The sequence below is a fragment of the Tenrec ecaudatus genome, chromosome 17 (genome assembly GCF_050624435.1).
Source record: "Tenrec ecaudatus isolate mTenEca1 chromosome 17, mTenEca1.hap1, whole genome shotgun sequence".
Lineage (NCBI taxonomy): Eukaryota > Metazoa > Chordata > Mammalia > Afrosoricida > Tenrecidae > Tenrec > Tenrec ecaudatus.
In genome coordinates, this window is record NC_134546.1 from 43,746,822 (window position 1) to 43,771,356 (window position 24,535).

Below are 24,535 nucleotides of genomic sequence, written 5' to 3' on the forward strand. Positions count from 1 at the left end.
ACTGCCTGTTCCTCTGGAGAAAGAGGGGGCTATCTGCCTTCACAATGATCCCCAGCCTTGGGAACTCCCCCGAGGACTGCTGTGAAATGAAATCAACTGAGGGCAATGGGTGCTAAGTATTAACCCACTTGTTGGGGGGATCTCTACTTCCTGTGTTATTTGCATCTCAAAGGCAAAAATCACCTATCACAAATATAAGCAGAGTTTTGTGAAGAGCACAATCATTGCATTTTCAAGGGCAAGTGCTTTCAGTGTTATTCTATTTTAATAAAGCCAAAAATCATAATTTGAATATATTTCAAGAACAAAGAACATCTGGTTTCAACTGGGTTTAGGGTAAAATGATGAGAAATGATACATAATATCATAAAGTTCTGGTGTCTTACAGACATGTTGACGGCGCCTTGTGATATTCTGTCTCTCTTCAAGGTCTGCAGCTACCTCGCAATAGAAAGAACTTCCCCTTACAAACATACGTAGGTACACATGTCACACTCTTTCTGGGAATATCTCTCTGTTCAGGTAACCACCAAACAACATGAAGATAGTATGCACCAGTTTTAAAAGACACCATATTTATCATATCCCTCTAGGATGTTCTTTATAAAATACATGGGCTAAAAGCATCATTTCCCTAAATAGTCCTTAAGCCCCCAATTCCCCAACTGTTGAATTTATACCCAGGAAGAGTTTTAGTCCTCTAGGGCATAAAGTAATATGTTAAAGTAGAAATATATAGAAATCCATTTAAGTTAGTAAATTGTGATAAGGTAAAATAATCTTGCATAAGCCATGCCCTATAAAAAAGGAATATATCTGGAATTCAGCACAAGAATAATATCATGCAGAAATAATAATTAACCCAAGTAAACCTGTACACAGCAATCTTCAGCATTTTTTGCCAGAAAAATAATTTTGCTATGAAAGCCAGACTCTAAAAATCAAATGAAAGGAGATCCAGTTTTAGATTGTTATTAAAACACACGGGGATTTCAATTTAATGACCATGGGTTTAGTGCCAAATATTTCAGAATCAAAAGCTTAATGTTAGGTAATAGGTGCACATCATCTCAAGACTCTTTATGTCCTCAGGGACAGATTTGAAGGGCATTTTGCTCAATGAAGTTAGTCAGTCACAAAAGGACACATTTTATATGAGACCAGTGTTATAAAATTAAATAACAGAAGATAATGATTTTTATGCCAAAAGAAACAGACAATAATAGTTACCAAGTATGGGGAGGAAGGGAGTAAATGGAGTCAGTAGGGCAACAAGGTAGCCTGGTATTGACAGAAGTATACGCCAGCCTGAGTATTTGAGAAAGGAAAAGGAGGAGTCAGGCAAGCTTTAAGAAGTTTGTTAAGTTGCTAAATACGAAATTGTTGATTTGAAATGAAAATACCTACCTACTTCACAATTTAAAAATATTGAAAAGAGAGAGAGAGAGAGAGACTGACTGTGTGTGTCCCTAACAGACTATCTGCCCTGAGTGCAGTCAGAGGAAACGATCCTGACTTGCATATATTAAAAGTAACCAGAGTCATTTAGAGTTTTGGGGGGAACAGAGCCTTTGGGTAGTAATTGTGGGGCTTGATACTTAGAGACTCTGGGACACTGGGTACAAGCATTAGTCACTGCTGATCTATTATTTTAAACACTGAATAACACTTTAACATCTCTAAAATTTATATCTCAGGTGCAGTTGAGATGTGTCCCACATTATTTGGCAGTTGACATAGTTTACTGTTTTCACTTTTTCAGCTGCCCACCTCAAGATTAGCAGTTCTAATCCACCAGCTGTTCAGCAGGAGAAAGACGAGGCTGTCTGCTTCCGTAAAGCCTGACAAGCTCAGAAACCCTGTGGAGGCTCTTCATCCTATAGTCTCCGGGGTTTGGGTCAGTAGTGGTTACCCTGCCATATGTGTTGCTATCATGCTAGAAGCTAGGCTCCTGGTATTTCAAATGTTAGTATGTTTACCATGGTGGACAGGTTAGAAAAGCTTCTAGGCTAAGCCAGAAATAAAGACCTGGTATGCTACTTGAAAACATGTTTAATAACAGGATATTGTCTGATACGAAACTGGAAGATGCTCCCACTAGGTTTGAAGGCACTCAAAATGCCCAGTGGCTACCTCAAAGAATCCAGGCATCGCGACGATGCTGCAGACCATACTGAAAAGAACAAACTTCTGTCTTGTTGCACATGGGGCTCCAAGAGTTGAAGGCAATTAGATGGCAACCAGCAATAGCAGTCAGTGACAGCAACAAAGATGACGGTTGAAGTGCTCTAGTCGGTGACTCCCAAATGTAACTGTGCATTTGAAATCTGATTACAATGGAGAGTATATATAGTTTAGTAGCTCTAGGGAGGAGCATGAGGTGTACACACTCGTTCCCAAATGACACTAAATTGTTGGTCCATAAGCAACAGCATGCATCAGAAATATCTTCTAAATGGGCCATGAATTGTCTATAGACTCCATTGCCATTTCAACCACTAAAATACTACAATGATTAGTTGCATGCTATTATTTAGACATGGTCTCAATTCATAATCGATGTAATGTTATATGCTAATTATAAATATTAAACTCATTATTAAATATATGTTAATACAGGATTGATCTCAAACCTTGATAATCATATATTTTAGCCTTTGGATCATGGAGAAGAAAATGGGAAATATTAAGGCAAATTTACTCTTGCAAACAGCATTATACTTGAGAGTGTTTTGAGTCCACAAGTGATAAATACAGCAACTTTTGTTTGGAAAAATGTCATGTTAATTGAAATATGATGCTGCTGGAAATATCTTTACTAACTAAAATAATTAGTAGTAGTTTGAACCAGAAGAAAGAAGTGATGACTGCCAACTCAATGCTTTGAGAAGGTATTCTCATTTTTGCTCATAAGACTTCTGAGTTTCTCTGTTACCATTAACTTTAATAACGTTTGGTAAATCCGAAGATGGAATGTCATAACCTAGAAGAACATAAGAGGAAAGCACACAGAATTGGGGGCAACCAACTGGAATGGTATTCTTTGATTTTTTTTCCTTGACTTATTTTGCATATGGCATTGTACAATGGTGTAACCCTGATGGTGTTATAACTTGTACTCGCCCTGCTTATTCGATTTCCTCACAGCACTATTATTCCAGTTACATGATATATGCACAATCTGGTAACTCATTGTCAGCACTCAGGACCACCCACTCATGTGTGGGTCCTCGTGCAAAATGATGGCATAAATCACCTTGTTAGAAAATCATCCATCATTCTAAGATGGTAATAACACAGCATGAAAATGAGCCCAGGACTCTTCTAGTGTGGGCTCCTTTGTGATGATACGCCTACTACTTACTACCACATTATAATATGCCAAGTAGTATGCTGAATACCTTAATTACCTAGTCTCAGTTGATCATGTATGAAAAAAAAAATGAAACTCATTGTCATCGGGTTATCCAATTCATGGCGACCCTACAGGACAAGGTAAAACTGGCCCTGTGGGTGTCGAAAGCCTCATCTTTCTCTACAAGAGTGATGGTGCCAAACTGCTGACCTTGTGGTTAGCAGTTCAACAGGTTACCCACTACCCTACCAAGTCTCCCACTCCATCAACTGGGTTGTATAGAGGGAAGGAAATGGAAGCCTTACATAATTTGTCTCATACCACAAAATTACTAAGTCTAGAGAGCAAGGACTTGACCGTGGGTTTGCTTGATTACAAAACTTTTCATCTTCACTATTTTTTAGAATGCCAACCTATAATGTATTACTGTTAGCTCCACTTGGCTCAGGTTTAGAAATTTAGGCTCAGAAGAATAGCGTGGTGGCATGTCTACATTTATATCCCTAGTCCAAGATTATGTGCTACTATGTATACTATGTGATGTGTGTGGGTAAGAGAGAGAAAGCGCTTCAAAATTGTGATGGGTAAATGAATTTATACTCCTTTGTACATTGGAAGAACAATTCATTCAACATGATCTTGATAAGATGCCCTATGCCAACCTAATCTTGTATCCCTGGAACTTTAGACAGAGCCTGAAGTTTAACAAGCAGTCACATAACACTCATCGAACAAGGCTAAACACTCAGAATCACTAATTTCTATGTGCACAAAATATTTACTCAACACTAATCAAAATCTTATTTCTCTGTTATTTGAAATCATATGCATCTGAATGAAAGCAGAATTATTTTTGTTTTAAAGTAATTAATTTGTTTTAGATGTCTTTCAATAGTGATAATTCTCCTGAAAGAACACCAATTAGCATGCATAGGAATGATTTTCTTCCAAAGAGAGCACACTGATCCAAAGAACTAAAGACAAGAGTGCATTATATCATAATAGAAAATAAGAGGATGTACAGAGCATTCATTAATATTTTGGATGCATTTCAGATTTTTAAAAATATGACTCAAACTTGGTAATGCACAGACTCACATTTATAGTGAGCTTTTATGCTTTTACTTGGCAAAATGGATCCTGGCCTCTTGCTTTATCTTCCCTATTATTTTCCAATTCTAAGAATGTAATGTGGAATGTGATCCTTGTGCTTTAAGCCTATATAATATCATTCCCATTATACAGTTGAGCAAAGAGAGACCTAAAGGGCAATTCACCTTACTTTATCACTTTTTCAGAAAATACTTCTGAGAGCCTCTGGCAGAGTTTTTAAAAGTTTTTGTCATGCCTTTTTGTAAGGCATTTGTAGTTTCCTGTTTCTTTAGTTGGTCCTCTATCAAGTCAGTGCCTAAGTGCATTGTCTTAATTATCCATGTGTCCTCACTGACTAGCACAAAGCCTGAAACACTCCAGGCATCGGCTAATTGCACGCACACATGCAAGTGTTAATGTGTCAGCAGTTGAAGCCAATCAATCAAGATGCTGTAGAAGGTGCTGGAATGAAGAGAAAGCTTTCCGTCACAGACATTGTTTAGTCCTGCTTCTACGGGGCTGAACAAGGTCAGATTCCAAACAATGTACTCAGAATTACAATGTCATTGAACCCCCCACTAGCCCATGTTATGCTAGCTTGATATCTGAAAGCACTACAATTCATTATATCAATCGCTGAGAGGAGTTCCAGGCAATGGGGCATCTGTGCAATGATGGGAATTAAAGATCTGTGGGTTGTCTGAAGGGAGGTCACTGTGCTAAAAAAAAAAAAAAAAAGCTGAACTCCAGACAAGGTCGTACCAGATGCTTTGTGGGCTGGAAGATGAGGTTTAGGTCGTTAAGGACTTGAGCAGATGGGACTCCCTACTTTCAATCTTGAAGAGGAGTGGCTATGGAGACCTGCCTGATTCCTGCCCCAAGTGCTTATTTCCCCTGGCCTCAGGGCGACAATGCACAGAAACAATTTACTTAGCAAAATATGAAATCAATATTTCATAGAAATCTGGGCAACACGCCTCCATGTGTTTTCTGTGCATGCCTGTTTGGCTGGTGACAGAGTCCAGGGAGTTAGGACAGGCATTATCACGTAGGTGCTTTCAAATAGCAAATGGAATCTAGGTCCTTCCAGAGGGGGGTTCATAGAGACAACCGCTCGGAACTGTTAAGAAAAGGTGAGGAGGAAATACCAAGGGAATTCATATACAACCGAAACAAAGAATCCAGACTCTGTCCCCGAGTCAGTGCTGACTCATGGCCACCCTTTAGGACAGAGTAAAAGGCCGGCTCCTGTGGGTTGCCTGTAACTTTTACACGATTAGAAAGCCCTGTCTTTCTCCCTTTGAGAGGCTGGTACTTTTGAATCGCTGACCTTGCAGTTAGCTGGCCAATGTGTAATCACTCTGCCTCCAGCGCTCTAGAAACCCATCAGTATTTCCTGTGTTTATTTCCTCTCTCTTAGAATCCTAGAATTCTTACAATACAAATGAAATTTCTGTGTTTTCTTTACACTCAAGATTTCCTCTAAGTTACTTTCATCTAATTTCACCACAGTAGGAATATTGAGGATAAGCGGAAGGGAAGTGAGATTACATTACAATATAGGGAAACAGAATTGAGGAGCAGCACATGCAAGAATTATGTAGTTAGATTATTGGCATTCAGATGTTGCCTCTGTGACTTACTTTTCCCATAGGTCAATTTTGTCAATATTGCCTTATATCAAAGAGGGATAATAGCCTTTTATAACTATTGTCATGGCCAGGACATTGCCTTTGAACACACTAAACACTAAAAAGATTATAGCGTGCCTCGTGATGAAATTTAATAAAAACAATACTAAAAATAAAATGCAAGGAAGTCTGCAAAAATTTGATCCTATTCCTCCACACATGATTCCTCACTGAGATGTTTGAAATTCTGAACATGGAAATCTTTCACAGAAGTTTTATCTGTGTTGCTGATGCCTTACATAGATGCCTGTTGAGTAACTCATTGTGTGTTGAAACATGGTATGAGGAACAGAGGAGGTTTAATATATCATTGTTACTGCAATGTACTCTGGAATATTACTGACTCTCAACACTTTAGAGATGGCCCTGCTTTTAATGTCTTTGTGTCTTGGATGGTCAGAGGCATGGCTAGGCATCACAAGGGTATGTTATTGCCAGTTTGGATCCAGGCAAGATGCTCTACTAACAGGAGTCCTCTAAGAGAGCCATTTGGTGTAGCACTTGACTACAAACATACAAGGTTGGCAATTCTAACCCACCAGTTGCTCTGTGGAAGAAAAATGGGGAAGAAAACGTGCTTCCATTAAGAGTGATAGCCTTTGAAATCCTAGGAGGAAGTTGTATTCCATGCTACAGGGTCCCTATGAGTTGGAATAATTATAGCCCGGAAACCCCAGGGGGTCATTCTACTCGGTGCTATAATGTCACTATTAGTGGGACCGATTACAGTCTGGGAAACCTTATGGGGAAGTTCTAGTCAGTTTTATAGGGTCATTATGAATTGGAAAGATGATATATAGCCTTGAAACACTATAAGGCAATTCTCTGTCCTCTAATGTCGCCATGATGCAGTGGGATGAACAGCAATGAGTCTTGGAATGGGAGCTGGAGCCCTCAACCGAGGGATGAGAAAGTGACGTCACAGTCCTGTATCAAAACTTATAGTCCTATGTCAGTCCTATGTCAGTCCTATGACAGTCCTATGTCAGTCCTATGACAGTTCTATGTCAGTCCTATGTCAGTCCTAGGTCAAAACTCGAAGTCACGTGTTCTGCCATGGCCTCTGCGTCTTTCATCTGCAAATTGAAAGTATTGTCACTATTGTTACTGTGACCGCATACGATTCTTGGGCAGATAGATGAGGGATTTTATGTGAAAATGCTTTGGAAATACATGCACTGTGTGCACGGCAGCTTATTTGCTGACATTTCCAAAGAAGAGTACAAACTCGGAGAAAATACGCTCTAAAGCAAAGCAGAATTTATCATCCTCAAGAAACTATAGTATGCTGTCCTGAAAATGAAAGGAGGCAAGCGTAATTGGCCTCTGTGTACATTTTAGTGTTTCCACTTTATGGCAACAGAAGAGTTGAAATACATTTCACTATGTCCAAGGTCTGGAGGAAATTATGGTAGTTCTAAATTAAATCAGCTTAATGATGCAAAGAATTTGTCAAATTCTTTGACATTTCCATAAATTCCATCTTGTTTTCTCATTAAAGTTTTAAAAAGGAAAACTGCATACTTCCCGGCTACAAATCAGGTAGAGAAAAATTATTCTTTCTAGACTTGAACTTCTTCCCAAAACATTGCAGACCAATTTGTCTCCTCTCCAGTTGAGCTAGAGCCCGTCTCTGGGAAGGCAGCCCAAAGCAGCTTGAGAAGCCGCATCCCTCAGGCATCCTCTCTACAGTTTGGTAGGCAAGTATGGTACAACCTAAAAATCTATTGTGGCTATTCCAATAATATGGCTGTTTTATGAGTCAACTGATACCTATCCTGAGCTGTTTTCCAACAGAAACCATACTCCATCAAATAGTCTCTGACTCTGCCTGGCACACTTTTAATATGGAAATGAACCTGTAGCTACAATCAATCAGTTCTTCAAATACCCAGTGCCCAGTGTGTTCCAGCCACACTGAGGTGTGAACGGTTGTGGTTTTCGTCTTTGCTGGTCTATCATGTGCACAGTAGCACACGCTATCTTAAAATAGTCCTCTTATGTGAGAACATGGGAGGCTTACCAAACAAAAGGGAACTATTATTATTTCTGGTTATAGAATAATGTGAAACTACTGTGTAAGCTAGCTAAACAATGTCTAAGAAAAAGGTGGAGAGGAAGCGAGCAAGCAGTTCCTCTTCCCAATGAATAAACGAGGCATGTGGAAAGGCCGGGATGAATTGGAAAGGTCACAAGTGGAGTGTAAAGTGCTACCTGAAACAGACACCATGGAACTGGACTAAGAACAGACAGGCAGAGTATCTGGAGGTACCTGAGAGACTAACAAAGAAGAGCCTAGAAGAAGATAACAAAACAAAAACACTTGAGACAAATGTGGTCACTGTCAGTGACTTTAGGTTTAGGGTCCATTTAAAGGTGGCACGAGTGGTTTGTGATTAGCGGCTCACTTAAAAGGCTCTTCCTTCAACCTACCCTATAGTGCCACTGAAGAAAGGCCTGGTGATCACCTTCAGTGGAGATCAGAGCGAAGAAAGCCGTCTGAACAGCGCCCCTCTGTCATACAAGGAGTCACCATGGACAGAGTCCACTCAGCCCTCAAAAGCAGTGGGTTCAGGGGGCCCATGTAAGGAGTCTGCCAGCTTTCTTTCCGCCGTCCATTGGGCACGATGTGACAAAGGTCACAGAAGACCTTCCTTCTCAAGTGTCCCACCGTGCCAGATTTCTCCGGTGGCCATTGCTTTTAGGCACCATCCAATCGGCATGGACATACCGTACCTCACATGGCCATGCTGATTGAAATCTTTCCCAGTAAGGGAATCTGCTTACATAAGATGGGATATTTTTCAAACTTCAACCACCTCATGGCAAATTTTCATGATAGAAGTTTCTAAATGTAATTAAAGGCTGAGTTGATCTAATTAAGTTGATGAAATTTTCAGTAGGGATTTAATTCCCCTTAGCATTTCACTTAATTTTTTTTTTTTTTTTTGGTCTCCAGAATCCTTCCTTGGGCGGAATCAATGCAATCCCTAATGGCAGCATCCTAAATTACCACGCACAGCCGCTGTCCGTCTTTACTCTAGCAACCGGCTGTACACCTGCCAGCAGGGACACAGGTCTTAAAATAAACTTCACGGGCTGAATTTGGGTATGTTTTGTCTTTTGCACAGTCCCCCCCTCCCTCTTCAGTTTCATTTTCCGATTCATGAGCTAGGTAAGAGAATGCTCACCCGGCAGGAGGCAAAGGGTCATTGCCAAGCAGTTCAGAGGCACAGAGAGACCCAGGACTGCATCCTAGCAGGAGGAGGGTCCCAGGAAGAGGACTGATGCGCTTGGTCTATTCAGGAAGGTCACTTAGTAAGGAGGCCTTCATGGTCAGATGTTGGGAGAGAAATACATATTCCTACAAGTTTAATCTGTCTTTGGAGATGAATTTCTTTTCTCTAATGAGTTCCCTAGGAATCAAGTGCGACGTCTTTGTATCGAAAATAAAATTTGCCAGGGCCCGTGAGTTGAACGGCCAGGTCCACAGAGTCTAAGCATCGAGTTTCCAAAGCATCTTCAACAGCTTCACTGCTGGCTGAAAGCTTAGCAGTTCTAAACTGCTCAGAGACATTTGGGGGAGAGAGGGCTGGTGCGCTGTTCCTGACAGGCAGGCTGCTGCTACAACAGACTCCACAAATGGGTGTGAACAACCTGAAATCCATTTTCTCCGAGTTTGCGATGCTGAATGTTCATTCAAGGCAGGGAAAGGCCGCCTCTCTGTGTCGGCTCCAGGGCAGCGCTTGTCTTGTCTGAACCTCTGTTAGGGCGCACCTTCACGTGGCATGAGATCCCTCTGCCCTCAGTTTGTCTCTGCTCACTTGTTTAATCTCTCTCATGTTTCCAAAGAGATCAACTCAAGAGACACTCTCCACCGATCTATCCTTCATCATTAACATGACAAAGACAGCGCATCCCAAAATGAGATTATAACCACGGGCATCGGGATGAAGATTTGAACTCATGTTTATGGGGAATGTAAGTCGACCAGCAACAGAAACTTTGCAGCACAGGTTTCGTCTGCACCTGTGAGCCGCCAATCTCTAGCTCCCTTCCTATTCAAGCATTCAGTCAAAAAACTGCCTTTTTAGAAAAATACTAATAATAATAAATGTAAAGGGTCAACATTTCTTAAGCAACATATTCATATCATTACTTTCATCCAAAGGTATCAAAAATGCAAAGACTATAACCAACTGTTACTACCATATTACAATCTATGTTGCTTTTGTAAAAATTAGATTGAAAAAGCCTATTTTCCCTTTAGGAATTTCATACATGTGAGCTGTATCATGACATCTCATTACTCACAACTGTCCTTTATCTTTTCTCACGATAACCTCACAGACCGTTTACTGGGAGCACAGCTCTTTCTCTAGTGCTTTCGATTAAGTCAAGAGGAAATACAAATCATTTCTCAAAACTGACTTTGCTCTTTCTAAGCCATATCCTGGCTAGTCCAAATTCCTCTTCCTTTTAAACACGGTACTTATGAAGGGTCTTTGCCAAATTATTTTTAAATAATGTTATTTTATTTTGAAAATTGATCATCACTTTTTTTAAAAGTAACTTTCCTATTGAGTTTTAGTGGCGCTACATATCAACCAAGTCTCATTCCAGGTAGATGTCATACCAGACAGAAAAGGACCTACCTAATTTCTAATGAACTTTAGATGATTACTTATTTTAACACAGGTGATTAGTTTCTCTTTATTTCATTTTTATTTCAAAAATAATCTATCTGTGAATTGATGAGAGTGCTAGGCTGTCTGTATTTTGAAAATTGAAAGGAAAACATCATTTTACAATAAAACCGAAAGGTGGGTATTCAAATGATATATGTTACTCATGCTCCAGGCCTGCTCTTACATCTCCCTTGTTTTTGTGTGGGTCAGGTAACTATTCTTGGCTGGTGTCGAATCTCTAATTACTTGGAGATGTGCTCCATAATTCTTCCTACTATGATTTAAAAAAAAGCCATCAAGTGGATTCTATTTCTTGGTGATTTTATGAGTGTCAGAATAAAACTGGGCCCCATGCGCTTTTCAATGGAGCCTGGCTGAGTCGTCGTTATGTGTAGGGCTGCGATCTATCACCTGCTCTTCGGGAGAAAGATGGGGCTTTCTAATCCTCTAAAGAGTTACAGTTTTGGAAATTCACGGGGGCAGTTCTACCCTGTCCTATAGGGTCTCTTATGGCATTGAGGTGGATATATATATATATATATATATATATATATATATATATATATATATATATATATGTAAAATCTTGGAAATAGATCTCCAGAGCCTTTCTTCCAAGGTAACTCTAGGTGCACTTGAACCTCTTTTGGTCATATAGCAGAGTTTGGAACCCACTGGCAACACCCAGGAATGCTAATCTTATTCTAACACTAGTCAAATACTTCCACAACTTGTCATTAGAACTCCCTCCCCTTCACCTCCTGCTGAAGTGAGTGACAGTGGCCTACAAGGATGACATGGAGCTGCATCTCACCAAAGATGGTGTGGTAGGGACTACTACATGGCCCTCAATGAACGGGGCATAGCCAAGCTCTATGCTGACTATGGTGGTGCTGAGCCCCGGCTCCTCCTCCATCCTGCTCATTCTCCAGCTCTGTCTAAACTGGAAGGGAGAGAAGACCAACAGCAACATTCTGGCCATGGAGGGTGGTCAACATGTGGTACAAGGAGCCGTGTGGCTCCAGTCTGGCGACCAGCTCTTGACCAACCAGCTGCCGTGCCTGTGCGTGCTGCTAGATGTATTCCTTAGATAGAGAGCCACAACGAGAGCGTGGAGGGGCCCAGGGAGCTTCCCCAGGAGAAGATGTGTCTGTGGCTTTTCAGGGGTCCCAGTAGGATGAAGACTTTTAAATATAGCCACCCTCAAGGATTCTTCAGCCATCGCTGACCCCTGCTGGGTGGTACCTCTATGCTGGGCCTGCATTCCAGGATTGGTCATTCCAAGAGTGAGATTGCATACTCGATTGAAAATAAAGATTGTATGAGCCCCCAAATAAAATCATATTAAGGTTTTACACAAGCCATGTATGTTTCTACATGTTAAAATGCCTAAGCTAGAGTAATGGAATGTATGTATTGTTGGGAGAGCAAAAGTGGTAATGACCATGGGTGGTCCTCCCTTCCCTAACTCTGCAAGGCTCCACTAGCTGCAACAAGAGGAATTAACTCTAAATCTATGATACTGTGTCACCATTTCACTTCAGAAGCAGGAAGAGCAGGCATTCTAACCAGGTAATGATTCAGGGAAGGCTAGACACAATCACTTCTCAAAAACTTCCAGTTGAGTTATGTTTTGATGTATAGTCTGATCCTGCCTGTCTTCTTCCACCCTCTAATATGCCAGGAGAAAATAAAGTGAAAACTATTTCATAAGCCAAGAAAAACTGGCACAGCTTACGAAAGCCCATACCCCAGACTATGGAAGAAAGGAAAATGGGAAGTGCCCAATAATGAGACATGTTTTGTATCCAAACCCTGTGGAGGGAATAACATGAGCGAGTCATCACTGTGTGAACGCAGTACCTGTCAGTGACCTCTCTTTTAGAAGACCAGCTGACGAATGTTTTCAGCTGCTTGCTTTTGTATTACGATTCTACTAATTTTTGTGGTTGATGGGCCAATATAAAAAGTGACCAAGGGCAAGGTAACTGAGAGGAATTACTAAAACCGGAATGAAGGCTGAACATGGTAATGGGACAGGAGGAAAGCGTAAGGAAATAGAGGAAATGAGTAGGAGGCAAAGGGCATACATAGAAGCCTAAATACAGACAAGTACATATGTAAATATATTTATGCTTTTGGGGGAAAAAGACCTATGTGCATATATTTATAGGTTTAGTAGTAGGGTAGCAGGTGGACATTTGGCCTCCTCGCATGCATCCCCTCAATACAAGAGCACCTTGCTTAGTTAAACGGTCATTCCTTGATTCCCACTTCCCGACATGATCGCTGAAGACACATGTGTGCATAAGTAAACGTGGTGAAGAAAGCAGATGGTGCCCGGCTATCAAAAGATATAGCATCTGGGGTTTTAAAGGCTTGAAGGCAAACAAGTGACCATCTAACTCAGAAGCAACAAAGCCCACAGAGAAGAAGCACACAAGCCTAAGTGAACATAAGGCGTTGAATGGATCAGGTAGCAGACACCAAAGAACAAAAACCATCATTGTGTGATCACCTTCCCCACATAAACACTGAAGACGAATGTGTGCATAAGTAAGTGTGGTGAAGAAGGCTGATGGTGCCCGGCTATCGAGAGATAGAGCATCTGGGGACTTAAAGGCTTGAAAGTAAACAAGCGGCCATCTATCCCAGAAGCAACAAAGCCCACATGGAAGCAGTACACCAACATGTGTGATCATGAAGGGCCGAGGGGACCATATTTCAAGCAACAAAGGTGGGGTGGGGGGCGGGAATCATATCATCGTGAATGAGGGGAGTGCATGATGGGGACCCAATGCCCATCTGTAGACAACTGGACATCACTTGTAGTGGGGAGGAGATGTGTCACTCAGGGTTCAGAGTAGCAATAAAGAAACCCACAACCTTCCTCTAGTTCTTAAATACTTCCTCCCCCACCCCCCACCCCCCAACTATCATGATCCCAATTCTACCTTGCAAACCTGGTTAGACCACAGGATGGACAGCAGTACAGATGGGATCTGGAAACACAGAGAATCTGGGACAGATGAAACCCTCAGGACCAACAGTAAGAGTGGTGATACGGGGAGGGAAGGGGGTGTAGAAAGGTCAATCTTGGGGATCTACATATACCTTCCTCTCTGGGTGATGGGCAACAGTAAAGTGGCTAAAGGGAGATGCCGGGCAGTGTAAGATAAGATAAAATAATAATTTATCAATTATTAAGGGTTCATGAGGGAGGGGGGAGCGGGGAGAGAGGGGGAGGGAAAAAATGAAAATGAGGAGCTGATTCCAGGAATCCAAGCAGAAGGCAAATTTTGAGAATGATGAGCACAACGAATGTATAAGTGTGCTTTACACAATTGATGTATGTATGGATTGTGATAAGAGTTGTATGAGCCCCAATAAAATGATTTTTTAAGTAACTTCTATTGAAAAGTGATTAATTTCAAGGTATATCAACTCACAAATATATCACTACCTGGTATCCACATTATTAAACTATAATTCAGATCTAGGAAATGAATTTACATTGACAGAAGACTGTGGGACCCAGCTGAATTCAGTATCCAAAAAGGTCTTTTTCCATAGATTTCATTTATAGCAGTGGTTTTTCTATTTTAATTCCCCTTTCCAGTTAGTCAAAACTATAACTAAACCTAATTCTGACCCAAAAAATGCCTTCCAAGACTTTAAATTTTTATGGATGCCACAGCCTCATCTGTTTCCTTTGGAGCAGCTGATGGGTTTCAATGACTGAACTTACGATTAATGTTCCAATGCTTAACTGTAGATCCACCAGAGCTCATGTTCCAATCTGTATAAGAACTAAATTTCTATTGACAATGTGATGATAGGGTCTAATTGTATCTTGATATGACCTGCAGTGAAGAAGATGGGGTCAGTGGGGCATGGCTCTGACATTGGGTCCTGTGACCAGAATGTCTTTTGTTCAACACGTATATCCTCAGCCTGAAATATGTTCTCTGTGTTCTGACTATCCAAAACATAGTCATCTTTTAAGACTCTCAATGTCTTCCTCTTCTGTGTATCTTCCTTATCTACTAAAACATTCACTGACTTGCAGGCTTTTGAACTCAAATGAATTAATTGTGCCAGACAAGGTAGGAACTCATTCCTCACAATTATTTCTAAAAATTGTTTTAGTTTACGACAAACTTGAAAGTTTATGCAATTTTCAGTATCAGTGACTGAAGCACTCGGAACACATTTATTTTGGTTGGGAGGTATAAAAAAAAAGCACAAAATACTGAAATCAGACTTCCTTGATTAAACCTCAGGCTCCAATACTTACTATGCAACCTTTGGCAAGAAATTTAACTACTCCTAGCACAGTACTTATGTGCTTAGCTATTTATTAAAATACAATAAAAATTTTTTTAAGGCAGCAACTCAAACCCACCAGTCTCTCAGCAGGAGAAAAACAGCTGGTGCTATCTGTTCCTAGGAATATTTATTGCTGAGGAGACCCCATGGGGGAGGCTCAACTCTGTCCTCACAGGGCCACTATGAGGCAAACCCCACTGACAGCACACAAAAGGCCTCAGATTCCTTATCTGAGGGGGAAAATAAAAGGAGCTTGCAATAAGTTTACTACCTTGTGGAAAACGGAGGTGAAGTGCCTTTATGTGACCTTTTGTCTGGGTTCTTTGTGAGCAGTTTGAGAGATTTTTACACCAAGTCCTGACAGGGTTATCATTGCCCTAGTTTAAGGGCCAGAGAATTAGTTACTTTTTTCCTGGTTGGTTAACATTTCTTGATCAACTCTAAAGAAGTCATTTGTTTGGCACTTTTTGTTTTTCCCTGAGATGCAGCCTGATGTGTGATTGGTATGCAAACTTGCAGGGATTGGTTTTTATAATATGCAAATGAAGTAATTATGGACCTTTGAGGAGAATGGTCAGTTTGTGACCCTGCTGGGAGGACCAAACCCTGAAATTAACAACAAAAATTTGCATATAGAAGCAGCCAGCCCCACAGAGGTTTCAGATAGGGGAAAATGTGAGAGGTAGGGATGGAGAGAAAGCGGAGAGCAGAAGTGAGAAATCTCCTCAAAGAGCTGCAACGCAAGTCAAGGACTGGCACACAGACTCCTGTGAGAGTCCTGGAAGGGACTCTGTAGCAGAGTCCCAGGGGTGATGGGAGAAATCTGTGGATAGGAACGTAGGTAAGAGACAGCTGAACAAATTTGCCATCCTGGCTTCAAGGTGGGTCTGTTAGGAGTGAAGAGGCCAATGGCAGGGAAGTTAAAGGCACAGGGAAAGGTTGTCCAGTCAGAGGGAAGGACCTGCTTGCTTACATGCTTGAGAGCAGCCGTGAGGGGTGTGCTCTACACTTCAACAGAGCCTTGTACACATTGCCTACAGGCTTCTCGTTCCTGATCCCCAGTTGGATCTTGTTGACCCTGATCCAAAATAGTGACCAGTATCCCTAATGAACCATTTAACGCTAAAGTACAGTTTGTCAATTCTGCGGGACTGAAGTGAACTCAAAAAGCTTGGAGCATTTGGAAATCTGACATTATTTTACCTTCTCATAGGAATTATCTTTGTGCTGATTCTTATATTTGAGATCGTTTGGACAGGAACCTATGTAAAACTATTAGCATAGCACCAGACACAAAATAAGAGCTCTGAACATGTTAGTCCTATGACTATCAGTATCACCATCCTAATATAATTATATAACAGCTATTATTGTGATTGTTTCCCCACAGAGCTTACCACTGTCCTATGTCACATCATATATTTGTAAAGCGTACGTTATTTTTTGAGGGGAAATCACCATGGAGATGGATAGATCCAGCTGTTTAAAGCAACGTATCCTATATTGGCTGAAAATATAACATTTTGAATACATTTCATGACTGTTCTATATGCATACATTTAGTGGGCAATTCAACAGCTCATATGTTCGCTTTAGTAAAAGATGAACAAGGATAAGTAATCAGTCATGTGACACAACCACAGGGCTTGTTTTTCACTAGAAATACCTGATTCAAGAGTGTATGGTTGATGTCATCCATAGGGACAACACACACATGCACATGACCAGGCATCAAAAAGCCTGGGGGCCATATCCATTAACTTTCAGTTTCATTTTTCCAAGAACCTCCTTGAAGTTCCCTTGTGTATAGATTCTATAATAAATCAAAGTGACTCAATGCTTGCTAAAACACTTATGACCAATAAGTAATGAATTCAAAGTTATTAAATTTTACATTTTAGAAATCTATGCTTCAATTGTCAGCCATACAATGGAAGAGGAGCCTCTGTTTCTTGTAGAAAAAGTTGTAAGTCTGAATGAAAACGGACAGTCCTGGGAGACAATAGTCATTCAAGTTGAAATCCTAGGACTTCCCAATCCTTCTTATCCTAGGACTTCCCAATCCTTCTTATCCTAGGACTTCCCAATCCTTCTTTCCCCAGGCCCCAGCAAGTTCCAACTGCACCCAAAGTGATGTGAGACTACAGCAGATGAAAATGAGAGTCAAATTATGGATATATGTTAGCCTGAGAGTTTTTTTGCTAAGGAAAATATCAAGGAACCTCACATATCCCCAATGAAATAGCTTTCCTTCATTCCCAACACACGAAGAAATAAGAACAAAACGATTTCATTGTACACGGCTCACTTCGTAAATGCAGTCTTTCTCTTTACCTTCGTTTTCTTTTCCCTTTGTCTGTAATTCTCGAGGGAAAAAAGTCACCACTGTGCACATCGCGTGTGTATCCAGCCTCTGAAGCATCAGGTTAGAAAGGAGCAACTTTAGGAGCATCAGGTTAGTGTAACTTTAGACCCAATGTTTCTCTTTGTTTTCCCTTCCTTTTATAGCTAAGACGCACCTTCCAAAGCAAAAGTTATCACATACCACCTGCTAAACAGGGGAGACTTAGTTTCTTCAATAGTTTTCTTAACGTGCCCTCCGGCCACCCCACCCCGCCCCGCGGAACCCTACTAAAACATCCGTCGCTTATGGACGCTAAGGTGGTTTGATTTGACTCTGGAATCAGGTCCTCTGCAAAGGCGCTTCCAGTCCGGCTCTGAAATGATGAGATCATGAGTTAGGCATGGTTCTGGTGCCGGGATAGTTACCTCTTTGAGACAGCCCATAAAGTTGTTACTGACTGGGGACCCTGGAAGATCTGCTGTGCTGGGACTGCCTCCAACATAGAAAAAGTCATCAGACCCCAGCATGGTATAATCTTCTTGGGTGTAGCCCGTTGTGGTAAGAATCCCGTCCACTGATATTGTCACCTGGATAACAAAGCACAGGGAAAGGACACGCTATACGCAGACCTAGAGACTGTAATCCTGGGATATGCCTGTTTTGTGTTTTGTTTTGTTTCATCTTTTTGTTTTGCTTTTTGCTTTGTTTTTTTTCTGTTTGTTTCATTTTTATTTTTAGACCTATGGTGGAACCCATTTTCATGTCTGTTTGAGGTTTATTCTTGGATTCTCTTCAGCTAGCCCTACAAGAGCTAAACTAGTTAGAGAGCTAACTGATTATTGAACTAGTGTCAGCCTCATCCCTACTGCAACTCAAAAGTTACTTAGCAGACACAAAAATGGTGTTAGTAAAATGCTGCCTGGGTTAGTTTTGCTGGTGTACACATTAGTAGAGTTTAGTCATCTGGTATTAACTAATCACAACGTGCACCTTGTTAACATAAAAGGCGCAAGCTATTTGCAGCACCGTCACTAATCGCACTACAGAGCAGCAGTTGCGCAGCATGCAGGTGCCCACGTGCATGCCAAAGGGGGAGGGGGCAAAACAACCAGGAAAAGCGGCCCACATGCAGGAGCGACAGGACGGTTCAGAAAGGAAAGGAAAGAAGACAGGGAGAAACAAAGGAGAGAAAGTAAACCAACAAAAGATATCTAGAGAGATACAACTGCTTTGTGATGACGTAAAGATGAGTGGGTGTGGCATCCCCATCATTCCCAAATCAAGTCGGCATGCCATGCATCATGAATGGTTAGAGACTGGCTGAGCCTGCGGTCACTCCGGCCAGCCACCATTTGGTCTTATCCGTGTTAACCACAGCTGGATGCAAAACGTTCGAAACGTTAACGATGCCCCTACAGGTGAGTTGGAGAACAGAAGTCGACAGGAACAGGAAAAAAATAAGAAGGTCACCAACAGATGGAAAGGAGGAGGTCAAAGTAAGCAGAAGGGTACCAACCGCAGTTCCTCTTTTGTGAATGATGTCTACAGTTAAAAGAAAGAAAGGAAACACACGGCAAACCCAAAATAAGAAACAATTAGAATGATATCTACCGAACAATGTAGTTTGTTTACCATAGCGTGTCCAATGCCTGAGTGCTTTGTGGAGAAGGGGGAGAAAGGAAATTAAAAACTGTGAACAGAATAACGATCGTTACTTAAAAAATATGATGGTCTCTACCATGTTAGTACATTTTTTTTTGATTCAGGTAACGGTTAGTAGAATGAGACATTCCATGAATGACATGTTAGTTATTAAGCATGTTAGTAACATAGAAAAAGGGCAAAAAAATTTTACAAGAAAAAAGCAGACTAACAAATAGGCCTCCCACCAAGGTAATAATTTCTCCTGCCATTACTGTTCGTAACTTGCTGCTAGACAGAAGTAGACACGTGGCAACGTTCCTGTTGTCTTCCTGAGTTGATCTACCAGGCATTAACAACGGCTACAAGGGATTCAAAGGCTTACAGCTCATTGACCACTGCTGCCCTACCCCCGTAATTGATCCCTCCCCCCACCCTGGCCCACCCCAGTCCCAGCAAATTAGTAGGAATTGGTTGGCATTGCCCTACGACTCCATTTTACAGCGTACAAGGACTCCTCCTCAACTCCAAAACTTCCTTCGGTCATACTGACGGACTTTAGGGTCACAGTGGGACTGCAATGAAACAAAGCAAAGATCCTGACACATCGAATGAGTAGAATGGATTTGTTCTTAATCTGTCCTGCCACACATGCACCCCGGCTGCATGACTACAGTTTCCTTCCAGCTACCAATTTGCAGTTTCCTTTGTAACCTGAGCAAAGGCAAATCTAGAAAGTGGGATTCCGACCCCCCCAACCCCACCCTTCTGGGTTTCTTTCAAATGAGCCTTCGATCTCTTAGTGAGTATCTGAGAGGGGGAGAAAAAATCAAAAAGAAAAGAAAAAGAAACCAAGGAGACAGACTTGTAGGGAACTCGTGGGCTGCCTTATAGTGGCGATCATTTCCCTAGGTGGTTCTGAAGCCCGCGGGAGCCCTTTGCTGTGCCAAGAAAGGAGTGAGAGAGTCTCTGGGTTCTCCAGGAGGCCTCATTTTACTGGTTTTTCTTAGCTATTCTGAGGCTTCTTCCTTAATATTCTTTTATTTATTTGGTCTTCTCTAGCTGGACAGTTCAGGCTTTGCAGAGGGGAAAAGAAAAGGTTCGAGAGGCAACAGCTCAGAAAGAGAGGGCTGTTTGCAGGAAAGGAAAGCCACAGACAATCCCGTCCTTCTGCAGCTGTTCAGAGAAACAACAGATAGGTTACGTAGATTAGTTTGAGATCAGCATGTATGGCAGAAAAAGTATTCACTGTCAACACTTAACAAAATGATGCATTATAATAGATTAAACTTTCAAGAATAATCACAACTTGGAGTGTTCCATATTTTGGACATGCCTTTTCTCACCTTCATATTTATCTACACTGTATGAATATGCCTCAGTTAAAAACCTACAGTGTTTGAACACCCGTGGATTTACTAGAAAGCAATGTTTTGCTAGTATACCGTGTCTCTTACAAGACGTTTTTAAAAAATACAATAAAATGGAAACAGGCACTAGAAGATGAAGTGGTCTCTACAGTGTCATTTGGGATTCAAGTGTGTGTGCTACCCCCCCCCCCCCAAAGTCATTTTCCCCTCTCTGGGACTATACTTGTCCCCTTTTGGGGGGTGGAGGCAGGAAGGGAGTAGGGATTGAGACAATCCCAAATAACAAACTCACTCTTTGATTACAAAAAAGGAACTGTGATTTAATGACCTCAGTGTACATGCTCCTAAATGATCATCATGGAACTACAATTTCAAATTAAACAAATAACAACACCAAAACAAACAAACAAACAAAAACACAAGAAGATCATACACATCACAGGAGGGGAAGGTCATAGGGTACCCTTGCAGCCCATTGGGAAATTGTCATCTATCAGGGTATTAAAATAGCCATAGGTCCCCCAGAACTTTCTAGATATGCCCCTGCTCAAGTATGGCAAGAAGATTTACCTCGGAAGAAGAAAAGGATAGTCTATAAGCAACTCCGGAGAGCCCTACATCATTGTGTTGGGGTTCTCAAGTACCACACATACAGCTGTAGCAAGAGACAAAGCGAGTTACTCTCTTATCCACTGCGCTGTTACCTGACGCAGATTCCTGGTGACTTTCACATCATGCCAGGCATTATCATTAAACTTTCCGTTCACGGGCTCCACTAGTGCTTCAAAGGCCCCTGATCCCAAATTAATGACCAGAGAGACCGCTCCATTTTTCAGGGCAAGATTGACATAATCAGCCGACTTCCCGGTGTGAAGCATCAGTCCATTCCTCTGAAGGGTTTTAAAGGAGAGAGTTATTTCATCACTGCTGCTTTGAATGGGGTTTTGAGACAAGTCGTAGCAGAAGTATTCAGATCCCTTGAAAGTAGCAATATATTCTTCTTTTCCTAGAGGGAAACAGATAAATAGATGCATAAGTAAAGGCTTCTATACTATGTAAATCAGCAGATCTTAACAAACACAATAACAAAAAACCAAATTAACTCTTTGCTTAATTAACATTCATGGAAAGGCCCTGTAGGAGAAGCAAACAGTACTGAAGGTGGCTGTATATTTTTAAATAGGCCTCCTCAGATATTGAGCCATTAACTCCAGTAGCAAAAATTGACATTCTTGAAAATTCAATTAATTTTCAAGTAGCATGACAAGAGCTCTGATCACAGAAAGTAGTTTTGTGCTATCGCCAGGGCACGAATCCGATACCATGAATGCATATTAGATGGTTCTAGTCTGTTGGCAACAATGGATTCAGCCGTGTCTGCAACATTCTCTCCATCCAACTGAGGTGCTATTTTAATTTTCAGTGAGACATTTATAGTCAGAGATCTTCTGGATGAAGAGCCAAATATTTTCATCACTGAGAGACCATAACAAAGTATCTGGTGAGGGGCTTAGAAGAATAAAAGAAAGAGGAGGCGAAAAAAGGGAAGGGTTTGGTCCTGGAGGGAAGCGATTTCCTACAGAGCATGCGTGTGGTTTTCCCCCGTTGGACAGAGGGAGCAGTGATAGAAAGCCTAATGAAGTCAGCTGGATTGTTGATTCATTCCCCGTTGTTTGCCAAGCAGATGGCAAGGCTGGCTTTCCTGAGATTGGTAAGAATGCCAGTGCATCACCATGGGGATAGCATTTAAATGAGGACTCAACATTTCGTCTGCATCCCCGTCTTTGCCATAGCCAGGAATGCCAATGTGGCTCTCACAAGATGCTAGACAGAGCATATGAGAACATGACTATTTGGAGAGAACACCTTTTTCCCACAGATGAAGTAAGCATAATCGAAGGCAGAGCATAAGCAAAACCTCCCTCCTTCCCTAGGCAATGATGGCACATTGTCAAGCAAAATGAGCCAGTACGGCCTAGAATCAGCGTCTGATAAGCTATAAACATAGAATTATACAAGGCACTGGAAAACTAAAATCCCTTCTTTTTTCTGGTTGATACAACATCTCTACTGTGTCCACTGGAAACCTCACATGCCTGCGGGGGTCATGCTCGCCCTTTGGCAGTGGTTTTTTCTCCTTGGGGCTATTTTCATTTAATAGTCAAATAATCCATGCCCTGGCACTGAGCTGAAATCGAGTCCCAGATTACCAGTACCAAATGATCTGACTCTGGGCACAGGAAAAGAAAGTGGTTGTCGGCAGGCAAAGCATGGTACCAAAGAAGACTGAAAACGTGGAGCATGTCACACAGGCTTGTGTTGGGAAGACTGGTCACTGACTGCCTGTCACTGCTGGCGGACAAGAGGTCAGGCCACACCCACTCCACTGAATCAGAGCCCCAGCAAGGACAACAAACTCTATACCAGCAGCATCCTCCATCCAGATTCTCAAGGGATTACCTGAGCCTCCCTCAAATACTGTTCTAGTGAATCAGGCTGATGTAGTCTCTGAGGCTATAGGCCAAGTTTCTCCTTCCCAGGTCAGTAGCTCAACACAGGAGCCAGCATAACAATATTTCTGATATAGCAGGGGGAAAAAAAGTGAGTCAATATAAAAACTCAATCCCAACTTGGGCCACCTGCTAGACATGTAACTGGAAAAGGTGATAGCATCTTTTAAGAGGTAAGTGTCTTTGCATGGTTGGCTAGGTGTGAGGGTACAATGAACTGATGTCTACACAGGTGTCTGTCAAAGTTAGTGAAAACTAGGAATGGTAAATGTCTTCCACCTTACCTGTCCAACGTGATAAATGTTGTACATGATGGAAAACAAAGAGGATAAATTGCTTTTCTGCCTTTTGGCTAACATCAAGTGCAGTGAAACAAATAGCATAAGTCATACTTAATTGTGAAATATCAGAATATTTTCCATTAGGATCAGAAATGCCCACAATTAGCATTCAGTAATATACTTGATGTTGTAGCTTTTTTAAAAAATTGAGGAAAATATGAAAATCATAGAATGAAAATAAAGAAGTTAATGTCTTGTTAGCCAACATTATTGTATACATCGAGAGATTAAAATAATATACACATAAATCATGCCACCTAATAAAACATCTTTAATGTAACATTTAAATATCTGTATATCTATGTGCTGGGAACAAGCAATATTTTAAAGATATACAAATGGACCTAAAGATCAAGTAGAAATACAGATCTAATTAAATTCCAATAAAAATCTCAACTGATTTTCTTCAAGTGCATTTGAGAAGCTGACTATAGAAGTTCTATGGGAAAAGGGCTCTGTGGAGCCAAGGTATGCCAAAGGAAGATGAGATGAACATTCTTAGAAGATTATGGCCATTAAGAAGATGCATCGGGTTAGATAAAAGAAGGAGATTAAAGATAATCAATCAAACTCTAAATAATCCTAAACATATATGAAAACTTGATTTTTATCTGGGAAGGAATTGTAGATTAGTGAGAGAAGATACCTTAGACAATAAATGGTGTTGGACAGCAAGCCATTTCCATCACAAAATGAATTTGAATCTTCATATAATTTTGTTTACAAAAGTCAATTCTATGTGGAATGAGGGCATACATAAATTACAAAAGTTTTGTGAGACAAAAATGATGATGATGCATGGGAGATTTAGCTGATGCAAGTACTAGAAACCTTGATAAACTGAATTGCATTATAATTAAGAACGTCTGTTCATCAATACCACACAGAGAATAAAGAGTTAAATAAATATTAGGAGATAGTATTTTCATTTTATAATAAATGACAACAATAGTAAAAAAAGAATTCAGGCTATATAAAGGATTCCTATAAATCAATATGAAAAAAAGGGAAAATGAGAAAATGGACAAAAATAAACAGAGGGATTTGGAGACCTGGTGGCACAGCTGGTTAAGCATTAGTCCTCTAACTGCAAGATTGGCAGTTTGAAACCACCAGTCACTTGAAGGGAGAATGATGTAAAGAGTCACAGTCTCAGAAACCCAAAGGGACACAG

The 24,535-nt window shown here is 41.0% G+C and overlaps 1 protein-coding gene across 18 annotated transcripts in view; it reads right to left on the reverse strand.

Moving 5' to 3' along the window:
• NRXN1 (neurexin 1) overlaps positions 1-24,535 on the reverse strand; it is a 1,245,618-nt gene that overhangs the window by 780,213 nt on the left and 440,870 nt on the right. For 8 of the 18 annotated variants that reach the window (XM_075535230.1, XM_075535229.1, XM_075535228.1 and 5 more), the window contains 2 exons: positions 21,215-21,516; positions 17,925-18,086 (listed from right to left, as the gene is read on the reverse strand). In XM_075535230.1, coding sequence (XP_075391345.1) covers positions 17,925-18,086; positions 21,215-21,516 — 464 coding nt within the window. Of the gene's footprint in view, positions 1-17,924; positions 18,087-19,110; positions 19,156-21,214; positions 21,517-24,535 lie in introns of all 18 variants that reach the window. The other 10 variants (XM_075535215.1, XM_075535218.1, XM_075535220.1 and 7 more) reach the window with 2 other exon arrangements.